Raw genomic sequence first — 25,202 nt, forward strand, 5'->3', positions numbered from 1 at the left:
CCGATAGGCTGATTACTTTTTATACTCACTTTTTATATTGATATACCTTATATCAGAATAAATTCAAGTAATAACTGGCTGTGGTGTGTGGTGACTCCCTTATTTTGTTGCGATTTGGAAAAGAGATCGTAACACCAACCCTAATTATAAGGAAGTTAAAAGCTTATGGAACAGTTGCAAACCTCCCTGGCCCTGGAAGAAAGCCCGAAATTTAATCAAGGGCTCATACCAACTTAGTTTACTAAGATAACAACTAAATAAAACCACAGTGTGACTGCAAGACACCTACAGGATGACCTGATGAAGGCTGGTACAAGTGCTTTAGTGACAACTAAAGATATGCACTGAATAAACAAGGACTTTATGATTGGACTTCAAGACACACTGCATGTTTTTCTGAGGCAGGAAATGGCAATCTTGATTGTGTACCTGGCATCATGCACCTGGGATTCTGGTTTCCCAGAATTCATTTGAAAGAGGAACATGATGCCTTCTGTTGACAAATTAAACCTTGGTGATAATTGTACTTTCCAGAAGGGCAATGATCCCAAGCACACCTTCAAGTCAACTAAATCTTGGTTAAGAAAAACATCCTGGAAAGTCCTGGAGTGACCTTCTCAGTCACGAGATTTAAATCCGATAATCTTTGGTGGGATTTAAAGAAGGCAGTTGCAGCATGGAAGCTGTCAAACATCACTAAACTAGAGGTTTTCGCATATGAAGAATTAAAGATTCCGATTGAGAGGTGTAAGAAGCTTGTCAGCACTTATCGAAAGAAGCTGGGGGTTGAATAATACTGCACATGTAAATGTATTAAAAGAGTTATATTTTTCATTTGAACTTCAAAGTCAAGTCAACTTCTGGTGTCAAAATAACTCAAATGTATCAATCGTTTTTTTGTTGTTTAATTATCATTTATTATTGTTATCATCCATCGACATTACTAAAATGTTGTTTGAGGTGAGGGTGGTGAATATTACTGATTGAAAGTGTAGCTCTTTTTGGATCTGTAGAAACCATGCATGTCTGTTGGCTCTGGTCCTCTCAAAAACAGTGGCCACTTTTGAGGCTGTTGAAAGAGCCTGTGCGTGCAATTCTGCTCTGATTTTTAAATTTCAAGGAGGTGGTTTTGAATGTCTGGGCTTATGATTATTGCATAAGCTGGAAGCTCATAAAGGCGTTTTATCTCTGGGTCATACTGGCAAAGCACTTTAAACAACTCAAGAATGTTTCCTCTGTTCAGGCTTTCTGTCTATCTTGTGACCACACAGTGCAATGCCTTGTTTCACACAGAAAAGGGTTTCTATTTTTACAAATGCATGCAAGCAAATTTTTACATTTTTACAAATGTTTTATTTTTACAAATGTTCATGAGTCCCTTATTTGTCCTAAACAGCTAATCTGCCCGCTATTCTTCAGAAAAATTCTTCAGGTCCCACAAATTCTTTATTTTTTCAGCATTTTTGTGTATTTGAACCCTTTCAGACAATGACTGTATGATTTTGAGATTCATCTTTTCACACTGAGGGTCTTCTGCTTCTTCGGGAGCATCAGTGAGCATTTGAACCTTCTGTAATCGTTGCATATGAGTCCCTCAGTGTGAAAAGATGGATCTCAAAATCATACAGTCATTGTTGGAAAGGGTTCAAAGGTTCCTGAAGGATTTTTCGAAAGAACAGCGGGAAGTTTAACTGTTCAGGACAAACAAGGGAACACATGCTGTGGATCATTCAGGTAAAAACACATTAAGAATCAAGTGTATGTACTTTTGAACGGTCATTTTTATCTATTATTATCTCTTGTGGATGTATCTCATGTAAATGTTTTTGTGTGAAATATCTTATTCATGTCAGTACTAAAATGAAAAATAACATGCATTTTTTATGATCCCTCTTATTTTGGTAAAATAATTAACATTTCACTTCAGCTGTACTGTATATACGCCATACTGTCATTCACAGGCTTCAGGTTAAGAAGTTTGTGGTTAACTACAGTAATATCAGTCTGAATGCTACTTGACACAAAACCTGTTTGTGGAGTTAATAACCCTTGTGTTTGTGGCTTTCATGCACCTTTCAGTCTGGTTGCTGGGTTGCTTTTGTTCTTCTGTGCATGATAATCACACACACTTTTCTGCATTAATTAATTTACAAATTACCCATAAAATGCCAAAGATGCGTAGGAGTTCTAAAACAACAATTTCTAGCATAAGAAATTAAATCTGAAATGAAGGATCTCTACCTGTTATAAAACATAATTTGTCCTTTAAACTTCCTCGTACTGTCTAAATATAGTAGTATTTTTTTTGATGGGTTTTTTATGCTCTGTTATAAATTTGAATTATGTTTGCAATTTGCATGCTCTGTCATGTGAGCAATACAAGAGTCATAAGCTGTGTTCTTTTCTTTCCTCACCTTAGGTTGAATCTGCAGCAGTATTTGAGGCTGTGAGTGCCAGCTGAAGGCGTTCATGTATCTGTAGAAATGTCTATGGTAAAGTCTAGAGATGCTCAGCTGCAGGCGTTCATGCAGATATATGAGCTGAGAGCTGTTTGTAACGCCTGCACTCATAAACACTCTCGCATTTCCTACTCCATCATTACAACACCTCACCGTTGTTCTCACAATCTTCTGCTAGTAAGAGTAAAGGTCAGAGGTCACAGATGGAGCCCTGTGTCCACGCGGCCCTCTCACCCACGACCTATTCGATATGAAGTGTGTTGGTATTTTAAGGAGGATGTCGGGTGCTGTGTGCACCATGACAGATGCACCTTTGCCAGTAGCCCAGAAGAAGCTGCAGTGTGGAACTTACAAAAACACACAAACCTTGATCACAAAACATTAATTCATCTGATAACTCAGAGAAAACGACTGGACGAACAGAGCAGGCAAGAAGATGGACAGCTGAGCACTCATGAGCCTTCTTCATACCAGGAGAAACTACTGGAGGAGTACAGACGCAGCTGCAATGAGATTCTTATTGTGAGTACAATGAAAATGTAGACATAACGCAACACTGCGCAACCATTTGAAATGTTTTTAAAATATGTTATCTTAAGTACCATGCAAATTAAAGGGATAGTTCACCCAAAAAATGGCACTGAGATCACTTTTTTGCCTCATGAAGTGGTCTTTCTTTCTTCAGCTGAAAAGAAATAAAGGGTTTGAGTAAAAACATTCCAGGATTTTTCTCTATATAGTGGACATTAATGGTGGGCAATGGGTTGAATGTCCAAATTGCTGTTTCAATGCAGCTTCAAAGAGCTCTACACAATCCCAGCCAAGGAAAAAGGGTTTTGTTTAGTGAAACGATCGGCCATTTAAAAAAAAAAAAATTTAAAAGCATATACTTTTTAACTACAAATGCTCGTCTTACACCAGCTCTACAATGTACATGTGCTCCTTCATGCATTACAGTACGTAATCACTTTGGAAAAGTTGCACATGATTAGTTCTTCATCTGTGTACTTTGATTCAAAGAGGTACGGTAGGGCGAAAAACTCCATCTCATTTTCTCCTCCAACTTCCAAATCATCCGACATTGTTGTTTTACCTTACGTTACTTAATGCATGAGGTCGAGCTAGTGCAAGATAAGCATTTCTGGTTAAAAACTATGTAAATTATTATTATTATTTTTTTGAAAATGACTGATCGTTTCGCTAGATAAGATGCTTATTCCTCAACTGGGATTGTGTAGAGCCCTCTGAGGCTGCACTGAAACTGCAATTTGGACCTTTAACCCTATATGGAGAAAAATCCTGGAATGTTTTCCTCTTTTCCACTGAGAAAGAATGTCATGAACATCTTGGGTGACATAGGGGTGAGTAAATAATCAGGAAATATATTAATTTATTCTTTCATCTGCTGAATACAAAAGAAGATATTTTTTAAGTATGCTCATAACCAAACAGTTGACGGCAGCTATTGACTTCCATAGTATTTTTGTCCATACAATGGAAGCCAATGGCTACCTTCTACTGTTTTGATAGTCACATTTTTTTTAAATGATCTTTTTTCATGTTCAAAAAAAAAAGAGAGAAAGAAACTTATATAGGTTTGGAACAACTTGACCTTAAAAAGTATGTTTAATGTACATTTAGACTCATGAACAGTCATGTCAAAAAGTTAGGACATCCTATTGAATTCCATGGTTTTCTGTATGGGGACATAATAAAACATTATCTTGTCCTTGGCAGGTCATAAAATTTGACAAATAAAACCTCAGATGAACAATAACACATGGCACAATAGCACTGTTTTATCATTATTTTAAAAATATATGCCTTTTATTAACTGATCATCATCAGGTGTGTGTTAACACAATGCCAAGGAGGTAAGACATCAGTGACACTCTTAGAGAAGCAATTGTTGCTGTCATCAATCTGGGAAGAGTAATACAGCCATTTCCAAACAATTTGAAGTCATCGTTCCACAGAGAGGAGGTTTATTCACAAGAGGGAGACAATCAAAACAGACACCAATCCTCCCAGGAGTGGATGTCTCAGCAAATTCTCCCCAAGATCGGACCATGTAATGCTCAGATAAATGGCAGACAACCCTTTCAAGAACTTTACTGCAGATTCTACAGGCCTCAGTTAACATGTTAAATGATAAAGTCCATGATAGTAAAATAAGAAAAATATGGGACAAGAATGGCATGTTTGGAAGGCTTGGCAGAAGAAAGCCTCCTCTATCAAAATAAACATGACAGCATGTTTTTAGGTTTGCAAAGTTACATCTGAACAAACCATATGACTTGTAGAACAGTGTGCTTTGAACAGACTAGACTAAAGTGGAGATGTTTGGCCATAATACACAGCACCATATTTGGCGAAAACCTAAAGAACATAACAGCAATAACAGCTCATACCAAACGTCACACATGCTGGTGGAGGGTAGATGATTTTGGGCTTGTTTCGAGCCAGGACCTGCGCACAACCTCTAAGTCAATAAGTCAACCATGAACTACTCTGTATACCAAAGTTTTATAGAGTCAAATGTGAGGATGTCCATCTGACAGCTAAAGCTTTGCCAACATTAGGTCATGCGACAGGACAATGATCAAAACACACAAAAAGTAAAGAATCAAGGGGTTGCAATAGCCCAGTCAAAGTCCAGACCTCATCCTGACTCAAATGCTGTGGTGAGAGCTGTGCATAAACAAATGCCCACAAACCTCAATAACATTAGAAGAGTGGGCCAAAATTCCTCTAGAATGATGCGAGAGACCAATAAAGTCATATAAAAAAATGATTACTTCAAGTTATTGCTCCTTTAAGTGGATCTACAGGTAACTGAAACATAGGGTGTTCTAACTTTTTCACACTTGACTTTTCCATCTTGGCTTTATTTTTGTTAAGTAAATAATGACACAGTGTGATATGTTATGTGATGTTGTTCATCTGAGGTTGTTTTCCAAATTTTAAGGCCTGGCAAGTAACAGATAATTTTTATCAGGTCCTAATACAGAAAATCATGGAATTCAGTAAGGTGTCCTAACTTTTTCACATGACTGTATATGTATTTTGCAGATCTCTGAGCAGGTGGATGATGTATGTGTTACACATGATGAGACTCTCAGTTTGGACTGTTTACAAGAAGACAGCGAAATCAGGTGGAAATTCACAATCACTACTGAGGTCAGAAATACTAACCTGCACTAACCTGCATCATCCTGCATCACCGTTTTTCCATATTGCACAGTAGTTACTGATAACCTCCTTGTTTTTTGTGTGTATTTGTGTTTTGTCTTTGTGTAGAGGTCCTTAGCTCATGTGGCTCTACTGAAAGCAGAAAATGGTGCTGTTTTCTCTTTGAGTGACAGTTTAAGGAACACCTTTCCCCCTATCACATACACTGCAGGCCACCACCTTCGTTCCTCTCTCTCCACCTACCAGCTGAGTGTGTCGTTCCTATCGTTCCGCCCTGGTGTGTACGAGCAGTGGTTGGTATTTGATTTCGATATACGTCCAGTTCTGCTCAGGAAACTGAAAGTGAGGGTCGGTCAGCAATTCCACGTCCAGCCAGATGAGGCAGAAGAGAGCGAATGTGCTGAGATTTTTTCAGATGAGCGCTGGAACAGAGGGAACAGGGTTATTGTGCCGTTCTTTGCCAGAAGGGAGGAGGACGAGCAGTTACTTAGTAAATACAAACCACCCAAGATTAACCTACAGTTCAGTCCTTATGCAGATCACAGTTCCCCGCTCCATCGAGACAATTACAGAGAGAGAGCTCACCACTTCCTGTTCACAGAGGAAATCGCAGAGGATGAGCTCATTAGCAGGTACAAGTAGTTTGTAGAAATAGTGCACCACTTGAAACACCCTTGGGTTATGGGTTAGTATTTGTTTCAGCATTGTTTAGGCCAGCATTGTTCCAAACCCATAAGAGCTTTGTTTATCTTTGAAACACAAATTAAGATATTTTTGATGAAATCTGAGAGCTTTCTGACCCTGCTTAGACAGGAATGCAACTGACACATCCAAGGACCAAAAAGCTACGAGAAAGCTACGAGAATACTTTTGGTGAAAAATTTATTCAACGATTTCTTCTCTTCTGGGTCAGTCTATATTGCGCTGCTTGCAAACAAGGCACAGCACATTTGAGTTCTTTTTGGTTTTCTCGTAGCTTAATAAACTTAAATTTGAACCACTGATGGACTATTTTACCAATGTCTTCACTACCTTTTTGGGCCTTGAACATGATAGTTGTGTTGCTGTCTTTGCAGGGTCAGAAAGCTACCTTAATTCAAAGTATACCTTAATTTTTATTAGCAGAATTTTCATTTTTGGGTTAACTAAAATGCTTATCTACCTTTTTTCACTGTGAAAGTTTCTTGGGAATGTGCGAGACATTTGATGAATTATAGACCAAGGACACATTATGTTTATCCAAATTGACTTCTCTTTAAATACAAATTCATGCCTGTCCTAATAAGAGTATAAAATGTGCACAAAGTGCAGTGCATCTTGATGTATTGTATAGATAAGATGAATGTAGAGGTGGATAAACAGGTTCGGGGTTCACAGGTGGATTTTACTTTAAAGATATTGATTGGTTCTTTAGTTCCAAGGGAGGTTATATCCTTATGGTAACAGCAATTCAATATGTAATTGTAAATAGTACTACATGCTGATCTAAGTCCAATAACCTTTTGTTGATATCTACAGGGCAACACTGTCATATTATCAGCCACACACAGACATATTTTCCCTAGCAGATACTGTTAGATCCTTTCTCCTGACGTTTTTTAATAATCTGAATACAGTTGAGTTAGATTACTTAGTGTGCCAACATTGTTCTACTGCCTAAACAAATTAGATTTTACTTCTTGAATAGAATGACTACATCTAAAATAGGTAATAGTTCCTCAACACATTCCTCTAACTCTGGAATTTGAACTCATTCAGGGTTCCGAAGCATTTGATGATATCTATGTATAATACAACTTGTATTATATAATGTATTATACAAGTTAGGTATAATAATCACTAAATTGAATATGAAGGTAACTGACAGCAAACTGAATGCAAAGATTATAGGCATTCTTTTTGACTGCCGTTTACACAAATGGTTGAAAATGGGCAGGGCTGCTTTAAAAATATGTTGCTGAGGCAGTGACGTATAAAAAGATGAAAAGATTACTGAATGAAATGGTGGATATGGTTTGGCGTTAATGCTCACATTGAATAGGTGGAATCCATTATGAATACTCCCATTACTGTGGTATGTCTCAGTAGCAACACTTCTTGCACTCTCTGACATATTTTACTGTCTGCCACTGCCAAAGTGTGATTCACTCTGGTAAATAATTAAGTGAAAAATATTTAGGGTGTGTGGCCACTAAAATTTCTTTACAGACAACTTTTTAGCACAGCTGTCTATGCCTGGCCATAAAACTACTTTTACATTGTTAAAAAGCTGTGAAATTTGGCCTACTGGTTTGATCTGAAAAGACATCTGTACATATAATCTTTTCACAAATTGTAATAAAATTCTTGGCTTGGTCTGAAGATCATATAGAACCAGTGGCGAGGTTAAGGGTGGGTCTCACCCAATGGAGTATCTCCAAGATGCGTCATCAATTGGTCACATTGGCAGCACGGAACGTAAACAATGCCACTAAACTGAATTAAACTTGCATATTTTGCGGATTATTGCTGCTGAAAATGATAAATTATTGTCATGTACTAATCTTTGGAGTACTATAGACTGCCAAAAGTTATAACAGATCAAAGAGAGGAGTGCAAAAAACTGTCTGAGGAACGAAAAGCGTTTGTGGTTGGCCAAACTGAACCAGGATTTCCAGGACAATAATCTTGAAAACATTTGTGTTTGTTCTTATCATTTCTGGTCAGGTAGGTGAAATATTAGGCTATGAATGATATCATGGTTGTTGTCCTGGAAATCCTGGTTCAGTTTGGCCAACCACAAACGCTTTCTTTACTTCAGACAGTTTTTTGCACTCTTCTTCCTGATTTATAACTTTTGGCAGTCTATAGTACTCCAAATGTTTTTCCTGATCTGACCGATTCGCACAGCCCAAAACATGACAATAATTGACCATTTTCAGCAGCAAAAATATGCAATTTCCATTCAGTTCAGTGGCACTGTTTACTTTCAATCTTGTGAAAACACTCTATTGGTTCTGTGATCTTAAGACAAAGCTAAAAGTAAACTTATTGTTTATCAGTAGGGATACACTGTATATCTGCATCATTTTGGTTTACAGTCCATAATAAAGATTTTATAATTTATAACTATTGGATATGTGCATGCATGCTCATTTTGTCTATTTTCACATTTATACATATGCAATATATTAATGGTTGGCTCTGTTTTCTTTTTACACACTTGTAGATTAAACATTTGTGCGAGAGTGTTTCTCTCTGACCAGTTAAGTGACGGCAAGTTTTTCACTGATTCAAGGACGCTCTTTGCCACTCTGAAGGTGCCCTGCTCTCTCACGCCAGATGCTCCTGAAGGGCTGATGCTTAAACGAGGGGTGCAGATGGCTTTGGTGAATTGCATACCAGCAAAGGCCAGTGAGTCAGTAGAGCACAGAAACAATGTGTATGAGGCATTGGTGCTCAAACAGGCTGTTGGTGAGTATCACATCAGTCTTCATCTGTCTGCACAGTGTGTGTCTGAGCTACAGCTGAAGAAAGAAACCTGGTGTAAAATGGAGGTTCAGTTTCAGTTGGATAGACTGTCGTTTTGTCAGATACACCAGGCTATTGACTACCTACCAGACTTGCACAACGTTCTGCCTGACTTCAGTAAGTGTTGTGTCCCTGTGAACATAACCAAACAGTCTGAATTAAACAACAAGCAGCAAATTGCCCTGAACTTCATCCTTGGCAAATGTGAGGGCAACAAAGTGGCTCCTCCTTTGCTAATATACGGGCCATTTGGCACCGGGAAGACGCTCTGTCTTGCTTCAGCAGCCACAAAGCTGGCTCTTCGTTCTGAAAACAAAGTGCTCATCTGTACATATACTAACAGGTACGTTTCTAAGTTGTAAATAAGTTTATGTTCATTTTAAATCATTATAGAGGGTATAACTTTTCGCAGTCTATAGTACTCCAAATGTTTTTCCCAGTCTGACCGATTAGTACAGACCAAAACATGACAATAATTGACCATTTTCAGCAGCAATAATCAGCTAAATTTACGAGTTCTGTTCGGTTTCTTGATATTGTTCACGTTCTGCTCCGCCATTATGGCCGATTGATGACGGATTGTGAAAACAGAAAGAAAGAAATTATGGAAAGAAATTATTTCAGACATTATACCTCAATTATAGTTTATAATTTTACAAAAGTGATTGACCAGATCAGAATTCATTATTCAGAAGAATGGCATAAAGAAGTTACTTGTTACTTATGTGTCCATTAAAAGCAATATTATGAGTTGTTTATTTGAATCATGAGATAGCAACAGTAATTAAATACGCGTTGCAATATTTTCCCTGTGTAAATAAAAGCTCCTGCCTAGTTAAATGTACATTTAAGAAATCTAATTTTGAGTTTCCTTCCCTGTAGCTCAGCAGACTTATATGTCAGAGAGCACTTTCATCCACACATTACAAATGGACACCCAAACCTCAAAATACTCAGGATAAAGGCAAACCGAGGTGGGGCATCAATCAGGGCAACAGATGACATCACTCTGAAATACTGTCTTTGCTCTCGAGATGGACAGTCCTTCATCCGCCCAGCACGCTCTGATCTAGAGTCACATCGTATTATTATAACCACCACATCAATGGCACGGCGTTTCCGTGAGCTGAAGCTTCCTGAAGGTTTCTTCAGTCATATCCTGATTGATGAGGCATCTCAGATGCTGGAGGGTGAGGCGCTCATGGCTCTGGGCTTAGCAGACAAACACACTCGAGTGGTTTTAGCAGGAGACCACATGCAGATGGCTCCAAAACTTTTCTCTGTAACTGATGACAAACGATCAGAACACACACTGCTGTATCGTCTCTTTCGCTACTACCAGGATCAGAGCAGCAGCATTGCCAAGAATAGCAGAGTCATCTTTAATGAGAACTACCGCTCAACTGCAGAGATCGTGGACTTTGTATCGACTCACTTTTATGTGAGTGATGGGATCAAGGCCAAAGGAGAGGTCCCTCCCCATCCAAGGCTACACCCTTTGATCTTTCAGCATGTCAACGGAGAATGCCATCTGAATTTCACCTCCACGTCCTGGTTCAATTTTGCTGAGGTCAACATTGTGGTCAACATAGTGCAAGAACTTCTGACTGGCTGGCCAATGGAGTGGGGTCAAAAAGAGCCTAAGCAAATCTGTGTTCTTAGTGAAGGCCAACAGGTACAATTCAAAGCATTTATCACTCTGACATATGGCAAATGAGTTATGACTAAAACCTAATGACATACTGTAAAAGAGCTGCTTGGTGACTTGCTCTATGAGCAATTATTAAATATCAAATTTTAATATTAATCAAACAGGCATAAGAAATGTAAGGAATTTAACTATTCTGCTTCCTCTTAATAATTTTTGTTCCTTAATCCTTTGATTTAAAATTCTTTTAGACATTTTGAGGAAGAAACATTAGAAAAAAAACACAACAAAATTCTAATACTGTATTGCAGGGCTGTCTAAACTCAGTTCTTGAGGTTCACTATACTCTAAAGTTTAGTTTTAACCCTAATTAAAGACACCTGAATCAGCTAATCAAGATCTTATTAGGCATACTAGAAACTTCCAGGCAGGTACAGTTGAAGTCAAAAGTTTTATTTTACCAATTTAAGAGGGAATCAAAACAAAATGCATGTTATTTTTTATTTAGTACTAACCTGAATAAGATATTTCAAATAAAAGTTTGCATGTAGTCCACAAGAGAAAATAGTAGTTGAAAAATTACCCTGTTCAAAAGTTTACATACACTTGATTCTTAATACTGTGTTGTTACCTGAATGATTCACAGCTGTGTCTTTTTTTCAGTGATAGTTGTTAATTAGTCCATTTTTTTTGTCAGAACACTGCCTGCTGTTCTTCAGAAAAATCCTTCAGGTCCCAAAGATTCTTTGTTTTTTCAGCATTTCTGTGTACCCGTGAACCCTTACCAACAATGACTGTATGATTCTGAGATCCAATTTTTCCACACTGAAAACAACTGAGGGACTCATATGCAACTATTACAGAAGGTTCAAACACTCACTGGTGCTTCTGAAGGAAACACAATGCATTAAGAGCCAGGGGTGAAAACATTTAAAATTTGAAGTTTAGGGTAAATTTTACTTATTTTGTTTTCTGGGAAACATGTACCTGTAAGTATCTTCTGTAGCTTCTGAAGATCAGTACTAAATTAAGTACTAAAAAAAAAAGATAATTTACATTTAGGCAAAATAAGAAAAATGTACACACCATTCAGTTTAAAAGTTTACACCCCCGGCTCTTAATGCATAGTTTTGCATATGAGTCCCTCAGTTGTCCTTAGTGTGAAAAGATATCATACAATCATTGTTGGAAAGGGTTCAAATACATAAAAATGCTGGGAAAAAACACTAAGAATTTGTGGGACCTTGTGGGTGTCACGCTTCAGACAAAACAAATGAACAACGACTTAGTAAACGAAAAGTATTTAATAAATCCAACGGGGAAACACAGGAACGCAGGATGGTAACAACAATGGCTGTGTCCAAATTCAGGGTCTGCATCCTCCTTAGGATCCTTCCTACCAGGTTGAAGGAGGAGGGGTCCTCCAAAGACCGCAAAACCTGGAAGTAGGTGTCAGTGAATTTGGACAGCCTACACTTCTTTCAGTTCCCTCCCTTCCCCGTTGTTCATATCGTGTCGCCTAGCAACCGTGACAGCGCTAAGCAAGAAGTAAGGTTATCTGTACTGCACAAAACATAATAACTACTCTTTCATCCCTAAAAGCGTTAAAAACATCTTCAATCACTAACAAGAAATTAGCTGTGTGTAAGGGGATATTCACACAGGCAGTAAGAAAGAAGCTAGTTTACGAAAGTGATGTTTTTTTAACATATATACATACAAATGTAAAAAAATAAGCTTAACGCTAAAACCAAAGGCCTAACTAGACAACCGCTGTAAAAAAATTTTTTTGAAACGCCAGTTTTTTTAAAACTTCCATCATTACTACCGCTTGCTTCGTCCGCCATTATTTGAAAATTCTGGAAGCGCTCTGCCGAAAGGAATTTTGGGATAGGTAGGACGGGAAAGGATCCACCAGACCCATCCTTCAAATTCGGGGAAAAGGAGGACGTATTTGTGGGCCGCATTTGAAGGATCCTATGAATTTGGACAGCCTTCGTCGCGGCACTGTGACGTAACATCCTTCAAATGAGTCCTCCGAAGGATGTAGACCCTGAATTTGGACACAGCCAATGTCCTACAAAACATGATGGTGAGCACACACATTAAATAGACACGGTGATTAACACACACAGGTGCAGGCAATGAGGGAGAAACCAAGCACAGAAAACAGCAGGGGGAATGGATGGGAGTAACCAACTCAAAGTCCAGGGGTGTGACAGTGGGTGGCTTTTTCTGAAGAACAGCAGGCAGTTTAACTGTACAGGACAAACAATGGACTTATTAACAACTTTCACTGAACAAAAAAAAAAAATAATAATAATAAATAAATAAATAAACAGCTGTGGACAAGACAGTATTAAGAATCAAGTGCATGTAAACTTGAACGGGGTCATTTTTACCAATTCAACTACTATATTCTCTCGTGGACTATATGTAAACATATTTTATGTTAAATATCTTATTTAGGTCAGTACTAAATAAACAATAACATGCATTTTGTATTATCCCTCTTATTTTGGTAAAATAACATTTTGAAGATTTTGCAGTGGTGGACAAAGTACACAAATCAAGTACTTGAGTAAAAGTACAGATACGTATAATACAATATTACTCCAGTAAAAGTAAAAGTACTCCTCTTTCAATTTTACTCGAGTGAAAGCACAGCCTACTACATTTTTTGTGTACGTAAGTAAAAAAAAAGTTCTGAACTATTTTGCAATTTTATATAGGCTATTTAATTAAATTTATTATATTAGCATATATTTTTTTAATAATTACAAACGGCTCATTTGAATCAGTGAGTTGTCAACTCAAGAACAGCTGCAATTGACCTTATGCACGGAGCGTTCTTTAGAACTTCCGCATAAAGATAAGCCAGCTCGTAAACTTCAGCTGAGGCTCATTTTATATGTGCTATAGACCTTTTTCCTGAACACGGAAGTAAGTCCGACTCTTAACTGAAAGAATGCTTTGCATTTCCGGTCTGCATTGTTTTTAGTCAAATTAGGGTATATTCCGAGCTAATAAACTAATGTTAAACCTATTAAAATGTTTTTAAAAAGCAAATGGCGCCATAGCGCCATCACTTGGCAATGTCGCAATGACCGTCATTTGTCAGTGCCTCACTTTAATGAGTGTGTAGATGACACGAAGCAGCGGACGTTAGCTACATTAAAAAGACATGGACGCTATTTGAATGGGTTCCTATGGAAACCGGAACAGAAAAGCATTCAATCTGACGTTAGAATTCGTAATGGCGGCGCTCATCGTTTACTCAGGAAAAAGGTCTATATAGACCTTTCTCACAACTTCCGTATTTTGCGCCGGAAATACGTAATTGCTGTGTAAACCCATTTCCGCCCCGGTATGCCGGTAACCAGTTAAACAACGTGAAAAACGCTTAACGTGGCTTAATGTATGTAAAAAACGACCAGGAAACCGCAAGTTTCTGTCAGACCTTACGTGGAACAAACATTAACTACTATCAAAAGAACGAGCCCTTATTCCACATATAAAGTGAATAATATCACGTTAAGCGTTTTCTCCCCCATAGAAGCCCATTATAAGGAAACAGCTTAACGTGGTTTACGTACCTCAACAGCGACCAGGGAAAACCAAACGTATGTTAAATTTGACTTATAATAAATACTTGCTGCTGTCAAAAGAACGAGCTCTTATTCAGCATATAAAGTGCGCGCCCCATAGAAGTCCATTATAACAAACAATGTTAAGCTTTTTCCTTAATGGAGTTCTATAGGGAGAAAAGCGTGATATTATTCACTTTATATTATTCACTTTATATGCTCAATAAGAGCTAATTATTTTGACAGCAGAAAGTGTTTATTATAAGTAAAATTTTAAGCCACGTTAAGCTTTTTTTTTTGTATAATAGACTTCTATGGGGCGCGATCACTTTATATGCTGAATGAGAGTTCGTTCTTTTGAGAGCAGCAAGTGTTTATTTTAAGTGAAATTTAACAGAAGTTTGGTCTTCCCTGGTCACTGTTAAGGTAAGTTAATAAACCAAGCTGTTTCCTTATAATGGGCTTCTATGGGGGAGAAAACGCTTAACGTGATATTATGCACTTTATCTGTGGAATAAGGGCTCGTTCTTTTGATAGTAGTTAGTGTTTGTTCCAAGTAAGGTATGACAGAAATTTGGGGTTTTCTGGTCATTTTTTACGTACGTTAAGCGTGTATAAACGCGGATAAACTCTTAGTGGAAAAACGTATATCCTTTATCCAATTTGTTCCTCTTTGTGACGGAGTTTTCCTACACGACTCTTATGGGGTCTACAAAAGTTATCTTTGACAAACCAGCGAGGGAAGTTGTGTAGACTCTCTCCATTTTAATTTTAAATTACCCGGCTTTCTGCTGTGTTGACATTACACAGGAAGTCTGCATACCCTGCGATTGCGTATTTCCGGTTTCTGTGAAAAAGGTCTATTGGTGAACACTCTTGAGATTCCTCTACTGCTTCATTCTTATCAGAAACTGAGAATAATAATAATCGCAACATTGTAAATAGCCATAGCGGCACGAACATTCAGTTTCATATTATTTAACAACATCATTTAAATACGGAGCCTAGAAATCCCAGGAGATTACATTTAAATGCTGACAGCAAACACTATCATAACGTGTTTAGGCGACCGTTGGCTTGCTAGCGATACTTCCCTTCAAGAACATCTTAATCGTATTCTTGATAATCGCCTTCATAGTCATGAACACATTTTTAAAATCATGTAATATTTTAAAGCCTTTATCATTTTTCAACTCCCCAGCTGTGCAATACAATTCACGTCAAAGATCACATTTCATTCATAATGACAACATGGAAAAATTTATTTTCACGGAAAACGTCTTTTTTAAAGTTAAAATTTAAATTATCCATATAACCAAAAGATGGCAGTAGAGGATCGCTGCAGCTGCCATTTCAACCAAAGAGTATAGAATACCAAGAGGCGAAACTCTGATGCTTTTCTGGTAACAGCCACTAGATGGCGCTTCAGTAGCGCGGCCGCCATTCTGGAGTGAAAATTCCAACTGGACAACAGCGCAGAAGCAGACAGAATGACAACGAAATATTAGTCAAAGTGGAAATAAAACAACGCAATGACTGCAGGCAGGTAGTGTGTGACCTTAAAAATTGCAAAAAAGTCACTCAAACTGTTAGATTTATTTTACGGATCAGAATCCATTACATTTTACGCACCCAAAATTGGCGAATCTCACAGCCAATTCAGAAGCACAATAGATCAATTTCTCAAATTAAGTCATCAGTAAATGTTATGACTACTAGAGTAAAAGTTGTATTGTATTATGAAATATATTTTATGTTATCAATTGTGGAATCCAACCATTACATTTGAGGCAGCCTGCTGATTTTTTTTTAATGCAACTTTATGCATTTACTATTACTATTGTTATTTACTATTATAGCCTAGGTCTGAAATATATGTTTTATTTCTACATTATATTGTACGTGTTAAACACACTACAAATATGATCGTACAGAACATGATGTATTGCTGTGTCTTTCATAATTAAATAATTAAATAATTTTGGAGTTTTTAGTCATGCTTTAATGGCCATAAATATAAGACAATACTGCAAAAACAGTTTAATGTTAAGCTGTTATATTCATGTTATTTATTTATTGTTTAACATTCCCAATTTTCGAATGCATGCCCTTAAATTAATTATATATGTTGGTATTAGTTCAGCGTTTATAATGCTAGAGAGCCAAGATTTTGCGAAAAATAATTGCAAGACAAAGTCTGTTTTTGATAATGTAGCCTACTTTATTTTGTGGTGTCATATTTTTTAATTGCATTAATTAGGTTAGGGTACGTACAAAACATTCACAAATCATTTTACTAACAAACGAGTTATGGTTTAATAATTAACAGAAGTAATATAGGCTAATACAAAAAAAATATAAGAAATGAACAGAAAGGAGTAAAAAAATAAATATTTAAAAATGTTGTCATCATTCAGGGTGTGTATTTTAGCTTTAATGTTCCTTTTTTTTTTTTTTTTTTTTTTTTTAACAAAGCAGCTGATAGCCATAGCGACAGCATGTAGTTAGTGGGCTGCCGAGTGGCTTTCACTCCAAAATGGCGGAAGCGTAGGGCTGCTGCTGGGCGCCGCTGTTGCAATGGAACGTTCTATTGACTTTCACTTCTTGTCAGTATAAATTCTTTGTTTCAACTCCCATTTTTTCAAGACGTCTTGCTTTTCGATTTATTATAAAATTACTAGTAGGCCTATTATAAATTGTAGTACTTTTACCACACAAAAGTATATAGTATAGCAAGTGCAAAAGTCATTATAAGCTCAGACAGAAACAGCCTATAAGGATATGGATTATTTAAATACTTAAATAAGTTAAATATTAATGGTATAATAAATATATCATGCACTAAATATAAATCGATATGAATTTTAAATATTTTATATAATTTAATAACATCTTTTAAGCTTTATCTTGAACTGTAAAAGCTATTAAATAGTCTATATTTAACCAACACAAACTTGTTAATGCTGTAGTTTTGTTACTCTGAATGTAGTCTGATTCATTTAAGGCACAGCTCTTTTTTTGACATCAGCTTGTCAGATGTTTTGTCCGGTCATTACTGTCAATCATAGCAATGAATCGCGCATATTTAGCCGTTTTACTCGCATATTTTTTCAAACTGGCATTTGTCATTCTTGAAACGGTATATGTGGATGGACATTTGGTCCTCTTAGACAAACAAAACTTTTCTTCGATTGTGAATGGATTATGTAGAGAAAACGAACAAAGTGCGCTCATATTACGGCACAGTACAGTTGACCGGAAATTACTTAGCTGGCTTGACTAAACAAGGAAGTAATCCGTGCATATGGTCAATTGGATCAGTCCAATTCGTGAATGAATCGTTTGTTGCGATTTGTAAACCGATTTAACAGGTTCATTGAAAAGAATCAGTTTGTTCATTAATCAGACACTGCGTCTCGGGACACGTGATATATTATAAGGAGAAACGACATGTTTTGTGAAATGTAGTGAAGTAAAAAGTATGGTCTTATGCTTTGGAATGTAATGAAGTAAAAGTAAAAGTTACTCAAAATAAAACTACTCCAGTAAAGTACAGATACTTGAAAAATGTACTTAAGTACAGCAACGAAGTACAACTACTTCGTTACTGTCCACCACTGAGATTTTGCAAGGTGTATGTAAACTTTTGACTTCAACTATATGCTGAGGAAATTTGGAGCTAAACTCTGCAGGACACTCGCCTAGTCTGGACACCCCTGTTAAAATGATAATAAACAGTAATAGTTTTCAAAGTCTTGAATTCTGTTACAATCACAATACTGATACATCATCAATACATCCTTTCTCTTTCCATTCTTCAGCTTGAGGTAATCAAAAATCATCTCCGCCAAAAAGGAGTTCATGGAGTGTCTGTTCAAAATTTAGCAAACATTCAAGGTACTGGGGATTTCAGAACATCTGATATTTTATTTCAGTCACAATTAGTGTCTGCCTGTATGTTTTTTTATTATTATTGTTGTTATTATGTTTACATTTATGTGTCCTTATAGGAAAACAGTTCAGAGTCATCATCATAACTACAGTTCAGACCAGAGAGCGACTTCTTCAATCAGAGTCAAGCTGCCCAGAGTTTTTTGATGACGTTCGTGCAGTGAACACTGCCTTGACCAGAGCCCAATCACTGGTGATAGTAGTTGGAGATGCTGGTGCTCTTTGTTGTTTTGGAAAGTGCTCAAAAATCTGGAGGTCCTACATAGAACATTGCATCAGCAAGGGCAGCGTTAAACCAGATAATCTGACCAAAGATGTTCTACGACAGGAAGTATTAGAAATTTCAAAATTTCAAAAGACAGAAAAGGTAGAAATGCCTGAGAGTGATGTACCTCTTCAGGCTGAAACTGATGCTATACTGAAAGAGATGGATGGCTATGATTCTGATGCTCAGGACTCAGATGAATCGATTGAACAAAAGAGGCCTTTATTCTCTTCTTCTGAAAAAGAAAACCTTTTGGAGCTGATCAAGAAACAGCCTGCTATCTACAAGCATGGAGAATTGGTGATGAAGGGACACCAGTCAGGCTATGTAGTACCCTATGACAATCCATTAAAACACATTAATATTACAGGGAGGAAAAACATCGGCATGTCTTTCCCTGGGGATGAAGTTGTGGTTGAGACTGGACGAGATGATGAAGGCAGTCCTACTGGGAGAGTTTTAGGTTGCACAAATAGACGACATACATCCTCTGAATTTGTGTGTTTTTTAGAGGATGAAAATTACCACAGACGAATGCAGAACAATGACAACAACTTGTTGCCAAAAATGATGATACCTCTAAACCACAACACCACCAAAATACGTATCTTGGTTAGGAAACAAGCTCGCAATTTTATTCCAGTATGGAAGTATGTCGATCACAGTTGGACAGTAACAAGAACTTTTCGTGTTGATGAACAAACAAAACAGAATCATGTTTTTGTTGTTCAGATTTTGGGCTGGAAAGAACACTGTTCATTTCCGCTAGGCAGAGTTATTGATATTCTACCAGTTGGGACATCTTTAGAGGAGGGACTTGACATTTTAAAATCAGAGTATAAACTAACACCTCCTCCCCTGCCTGAAACATTTCCAGAGATAAATGATGATGGAATTGATGACAACAAAAGAACAGATTTCACAGGTTTAAAATTTACCTTTACTGTTGATCCACCCGAAGCTAGTGACTTAGATGATGCCATTAGTGTTAACAATCTGGGAAGCTGCTATGAAATAGGGGTCCATGTTGCAGATGTGGCTAGTTTTTTGTCTAAGGACAGTTCTCTCGATAGCTTTGCAAAAGAGATGGGAGCAACTTTTTATGATCCTGGAAAAGAACCTACATTCATGTTCCCAAAACATCTTGCCACTACCTCTTGGAGTCTTATAAAAGATGAAGATCGCAAAGCCATTTCACTAATTGTCAGAGTGGATAAGCAATCAGGAAACATCTTAGAAAGGGGATTTCGTCTCTCTAAGGTCAAATCTAAAGAGAAGCTAACTTACAAGGAGGCTGAGAATATGATAAGTCAGTGTGACGGTGAGCTAAGATTTGATACTTTGGATGACTGTGTCAGGGTGGCTTACCATTTTGCCCGAAGCCAGCGCAAAGCACGACTTAAAAAAGACTGGAACTATGCCCAACCTGATAAAGACCGGAAGCCAGGGGAGAGAGAAGCAAATCTAATGATTGAAGAGTTAAACATAATGTTTAATTATGAAGTGTCCAAAGTTCTGACCATACACACAGACACTAAACTTTGCACTCCTCTGAGGTGTCAGGCTCCCCCTTTGGCAGAACAATTGGAGATGATGAGTGATCGACATATGGAAGTCATTCCTTTATCCTCACACCTGACATTTCATATAGACAGAAATCGAGTGGACCTGAGTAACACAGTCACCTTCACTGTGTATTCTCTAGGGTCTAGAGATGCCAACCCCAGCCACCTACGAGATGCTATCTCTGTCAGTGACTCTAAATATCATTTTGAAATTGGAGTTCACAAAGCAGATTTTTTTAGCTATGTGTCTGAGGACAACATTCAGAACTTGGTAGCACAATCAGACATGTGGAGTTTGACACATGGGAAAACTCGTCGCTCACTCTCTTTAATTATGAAAGTGGAAAAGAAAAAAGGCAAACTAGTGGAGCAAGAGTTGGTGCTTTCCCACATAAAGTCAAGCAGGGTATTGTCCTACAGTGAAACCGATAGCATCATCAACCAGCCAGGTGAAAATGAGATGAAGTGTGATTCTCTAGAAGGCTGCATCCTTGTGGCTTATCAGTTTGCACTTGATCACAAGAAAAAGAGACTCTCTGGACATGTGGACAGTTCTAGTCCTGATGATCCCACATCAGCTGAAGACAGCAAGTGCAGGTTAATGATGACGGAACTGAAGCTGATGTTTGAAAGAGCTATTGATCAGCTGATTGGTGTCCCATTTCCAAACACATGTAACTGTCCGGTGACAGCTTCACCTGAACTGGTGAGGAGACTGAAGAGAGACAATGAGGAGCATGGTTCCCTTCATGCACTGGAGGAATATCTGGATTCTAATGATGAGCAGAACTATGGTATTTTCATCATCCTGACATCTGTGTGGGAAAAGATTAAATCAGCAGCTTTGACATCTGACTTTTACAGAATGGCTGATCTGATTTCTACAGATGACATTCATCCACAGTTGGCTCCAGCAATTCTTCAATTAAGGACTAGTATCAATAAGGCCTTCTTCGTTCGTTCTCTCTCCTGCAGTGAAGCTTTACTTGGGCACTATTCATTGCATCTGGACTCCTACACACAGGCATCCTCACCCATTCGCCGATACATAGATGTGGTTCTTCAGAGGCTCATGCATGCAGTTCTCAGTTATCGTCCTGTTGAGTACTCTCAAGCAGACATTGATCTGTTGTGTGACAAGTCGAAAAGAGATCAAATGAGGGCACAACAGTATGAGAGCAAAGCAGAGTCACTCCATCTTGCCATCAATCTACATAAACAAAGCACATACAAAGTGGCTTTTGTCACTGTTGTTCGACCAGACAGTGAAAGTTTCAAATTATCATTTCCATTTGACAAAGGAACTTTCCCTGATAGGCTTCCTGTTAAGTACAGAAATTTACAACTTGAGGATCAACCAATATTTGACAAAAAACAGAAACAAGTGACACTGAGTTGGAAAAAACGGATATACTCATTGAGCATGACCCAGACACCAATGCAGAACTTGAATTCCTGTTCAGAGATACAGCAAAGCACCTGGCACGCCATTGTTGAAGCAGTACGAGACGAACACTGGGAACAGGCAAAATCCCTTATATTGGCAACAGATGTGAGAGATCACAGTGAGACAATTGATACATGTCAATTGGATCCTGATCGCATTTTTATGTCTGAAGAAGATCATCATACTGACTGCACGCTCCATTTAAAAGCTGGAGATACTGTACATGTCCAGCTGACCTCCGAAAGGGACAGGGGCTACTGGGCACCAACTGTACAGTTATTGAGTGTGAGTTCAAACTTTGAGATTTGTGTGGAACATGCTGACAATCCAATTAAGTGCTTTTCCAAACTTGCAAACTGCCCATCCAAAGGTAACTATAAGGATTTAGAAGAATATGTGCAGATATGGAAGCCTCTCTGTGACATGGAGTCTGCTGCTACTGCTGTGGATGATAGCGACTGTGTTGTGATAGAGAATGTGCTCATAACTTGGAATTCATCCTTTGATGGTTCAAGACTCTCTGGAATGTTCTCTCTGCCTGTGGAAAAGGTCAAGGAATGGGCAATTGAATTTAACCTGGCCAAGTGTTTTCTCTGTATCCGAAAGAGAGTTTTAAAGCAGAACCAAGCAGATCAGTCAGAGCTGGATCCAAAATACTTTACTTGGGTGGCCCATGGTTTGACAACCCAATGTGTGGATCCTCCCGAAAATAGTGTGAATAAGTCCAAAATTATTAACTTTATCATAAAATATGCTTCCATGAACATTCCAGAATTCAAGAGGAAAACTACATTTACGGTGGAGATGATCCCAAAACTCATTCCAGACATGTAAGCATGTGACATACAACAGACGCATTACACAACAACTATAAGTCTTCAATACAGTTACAACTAAACCCTTAATGTTACAAGATTGTGTAAACTGCATTACACCAAATCTAATTACATTATTTAAATTTTGTAAATTCGTGTATGAGTTCATAAATATATTTTGTTCAATATAGAGATACAAAGTTATAACAACCAGTTGCATTGATGTCTAATTTTTTCTGCTTGATTCATCCAGACGGAAAGAAAATGCAGTGAATAATTTACCCTCAGCTAATGAACTCGTTAGGAACATTGCACTAAGACACCGGATTCCAAAAGAAAGTATGTATTAAACACATAATGTGCTTCTGAAAAACTAGCCAGTCAAAATGGTGATGCATATAGTTGCACAACCTTTTTTACATTTCATACAAAAACCATGAATGTTTGTGAAAACATTCGAATGCAACATTTGATGTCATTCATATGCATGTTTAGTGAATGAGACCCACTGTTCTTTGCAGTTAATTACAAATTTCTCTTTTTGGAGTACTTAAAGTACAGTATATACAGTATAGTTGGCCACCAGGTTTGCACACATTTTAGAAGAGATTTTGTCCGACTTCTCTTTGCAGATCCTCTCATAGTCATTAAGATTTCAAGGCTGACATTTTGGCAACTCAAACCTTCAGCTCCCTACACAGATTTTCTATTGGATTAAGGTCTGGAGACTGGCTAGGCCATTCCAGGGCCTTAATGTGCTTCTTCTTGAGCCACTCCTTTGTTGTCTTGGCCATGAGTTTTGGGTTATTGTCATGCTGGAATACTTATCCACAACCAATTTTATAATGCCCTGGCTGAGAACAGGAGGAAGATTTGACAGTACATGGCCCCATCCATCGTCCCGTTGATGCGGTGCAGTTGTCCTGTTCCCTTAGCAGAAAAACACCCCCAAAGCATAATGTTTCCACCTCCATGTTTGACGGTGGGGATGGTGTTCTTGGGGTCATAGGCAGCATTCCACCTCTTTCAAACATGGGAGTTAAGTTGATGCCAAAGAGCTTGATTTTGGTCTCATTTGACAACAACACTTTCACCCAGTTCTCCTCTGAATCAGTTAGGTGTTTATTGGCAAACTTCAGATGGGCCTGTACATGTGCTTTCTTAAGCAGGGGAACTTGCGGGTGCTACAGGATTTCAGTTGTTCACGGTGTAGTGTGTAACCAATTGTTTTCTTGGTGACTATGGTCCCAGCTGCCTTGAGATCATTGACAACTGTTTTTACCTTCTCACCAAGCTGCTTGGCGACGGTCTAGTAGCCCATTCCAGCCTTTTGTAGGTCTACAAGCTTGTCCCTGACATCCTTGGACAGCTCTTTGGCCATGGTGACGAGTTTGGAATCTGATTGAATGATTGCTACTGTGGACAGGTGTCTTTTATACAGGTAACAAGCTGAGATTGAAGATGAATCTCATCTTGTTACCTGTAAAAAAGACACCTGGGAGCCAGAGATCTTGCTGATTGATAGGGGGTCAAATACTTATTTCACTCATTAAAATGCAAATCAATTTAGAACTTTTATTTGAATTGCATTTTTCTGGATTTTTTGTTGTTATTCTGTCTCTCACTGTTAGACCTACCATTAAAATTATAGACAGATAATTTCTTTGTCAGTTGGCAAACGTACAAAATCAGCAAAGAATCAAATATTTTTCCCTCCATGTATTAGCGTCTCTAATTTTTAAAAAAATGTTCTACATTTAACACCACAGTGAACCACAATGTGAGCTTAAAATGATATATTTTTTACTAAAGTTTAGTCCTTTGGTATTTAAGGTACTTGTGGTTCTTTCAATCCACAGGCTCTGAACCAGCTGTATACCCACATGTGCTTAAGAGAGCGGAACCACCAGAAGGTCTGCCTCGACTGAATGAAAGCCAGTTTAAAGCTTTGGAACAAGCTCTGAAGAACAAATTCACTCTCATTCAAGGACCTCCAGGTTACACATTCTGAGCAAATGCCATTTTTTAGTAATTTAAAGATCACAAGACTCAGTCACAAGCATTTCATCACTTTTTCCTAAATGTTTCTTAATAGTACTGAAAGAGTGTTTTGTTTATTATTTATAGGAACAGGAAAGACAGTTGTAGGAGCGTACATAGTGTACTGGTTCTCACAGCTGAACTCTAAGAATCCTTGGAAGCTGAAGGAGCTGAAAGACAAAGATAAGAAAGAGGTTATTCTTTACTGTGGACCCTCAAACAAGTCTGTGGATGTAGTTGCAGGTTAGTGCTGTATCTATTTGAGATACAGAGAGAATTTGTGTAAAAAAGAAATAGTTTGTATTTATGTGCTTGTGTTGTGTGTACAGAATACCTGCTTAAGTTTGGAAATAAGCTGAAGCAATTACGTGTGTACAGCAGACAGATGGAGATGCAGGAGTATCCCTACCCCGGCAGTTACCTTCAGTTATCACACAAATCTCTGCGCCAAGAGCAGTCTAAACCTGAGCTCAGGTACAACCATACTAACATTTTGTGATCAGCTAACATCACATTTGATATTATTCTGTCAGTTACTGAATCTATAACATAAGGGAGGGTTCAAATTGAACAAATTTTTTTTGTCTGTCATGACCACTGTCGTCAAATAACTTACAATTAGCATACATTTTAGGTTGGGGGTATGGTTCTGTTCTGGGCAAACACTTGCATGGATAGGAGTTGGGAGAGCATAAATAACCCCCCTATAGGGTAAACAGAACA

At 37.9% G+C, this 25,202-nt stretch overlaps 1 protein-coding gene across 1 annotated transcript in view; it reads left to right on the top strand.

The window, feature by feature from the left end:
* Positions 1-2,483: 2,483 nt before the first annotated feature.
* The window catches only part of helz2b (helicase with zinc finger 2b), a 30,175-nt gene continuing 7,456 nt past the window's right edge, over positions 2,484-25,202 (top strand). The window contains exons 1-11 of the mRNA XM_073848870.1: positions 2,484-2,981; positions 5,532-5,639; positions 5,760-6,283; positions 8,860-9,504; positions 10,044-10,836; positions 18,218-18,293; positions 18,407-22,454; positions 22,693-22,778; positions 24,299-24,436; positions 24,567-24,722; positions 24,809-24,953. Coding sequence (XP_073704971.1) covers positions 2,484-2,981; positions 5,532-5,639; positions 5,760-6,283; positions 8,860-9,504; positions 10,044-10,836; positions 18,218-18,293; positions 18,407-22,454; positions 22,693-22,778; positions 24,299-24,436; positions 24,567-24,722; positions 24,809-24,953 — 7,217 coding nt within the window. The remainder of the gene's footprint in view (positions 2,982-5,531; positions 5,640-5,759; positions 6,284-8,859; positions 9,505-10,043; positions 10,837-18,217; positions 18,294-18,406; positions 22,455-22,692; positions 22,779-24,298; positions 24,437-24,566; positions 24,723-24,808; positions 24,954-25,202) is intronic.

The sequence above is a fragment of the Garra rufa genome, chromosome 10, assembly GCF_049309525.1.
Source record: "Garra rufa chromosome 10, GarRuf1.0, whole genome shotgun sequence".
Lineage (NCBI taxonomy): Eukaryota > Metazoa > Chordata > Actinopteri > Cypriniformes > Cyprinidae > Garra > Garra rufa.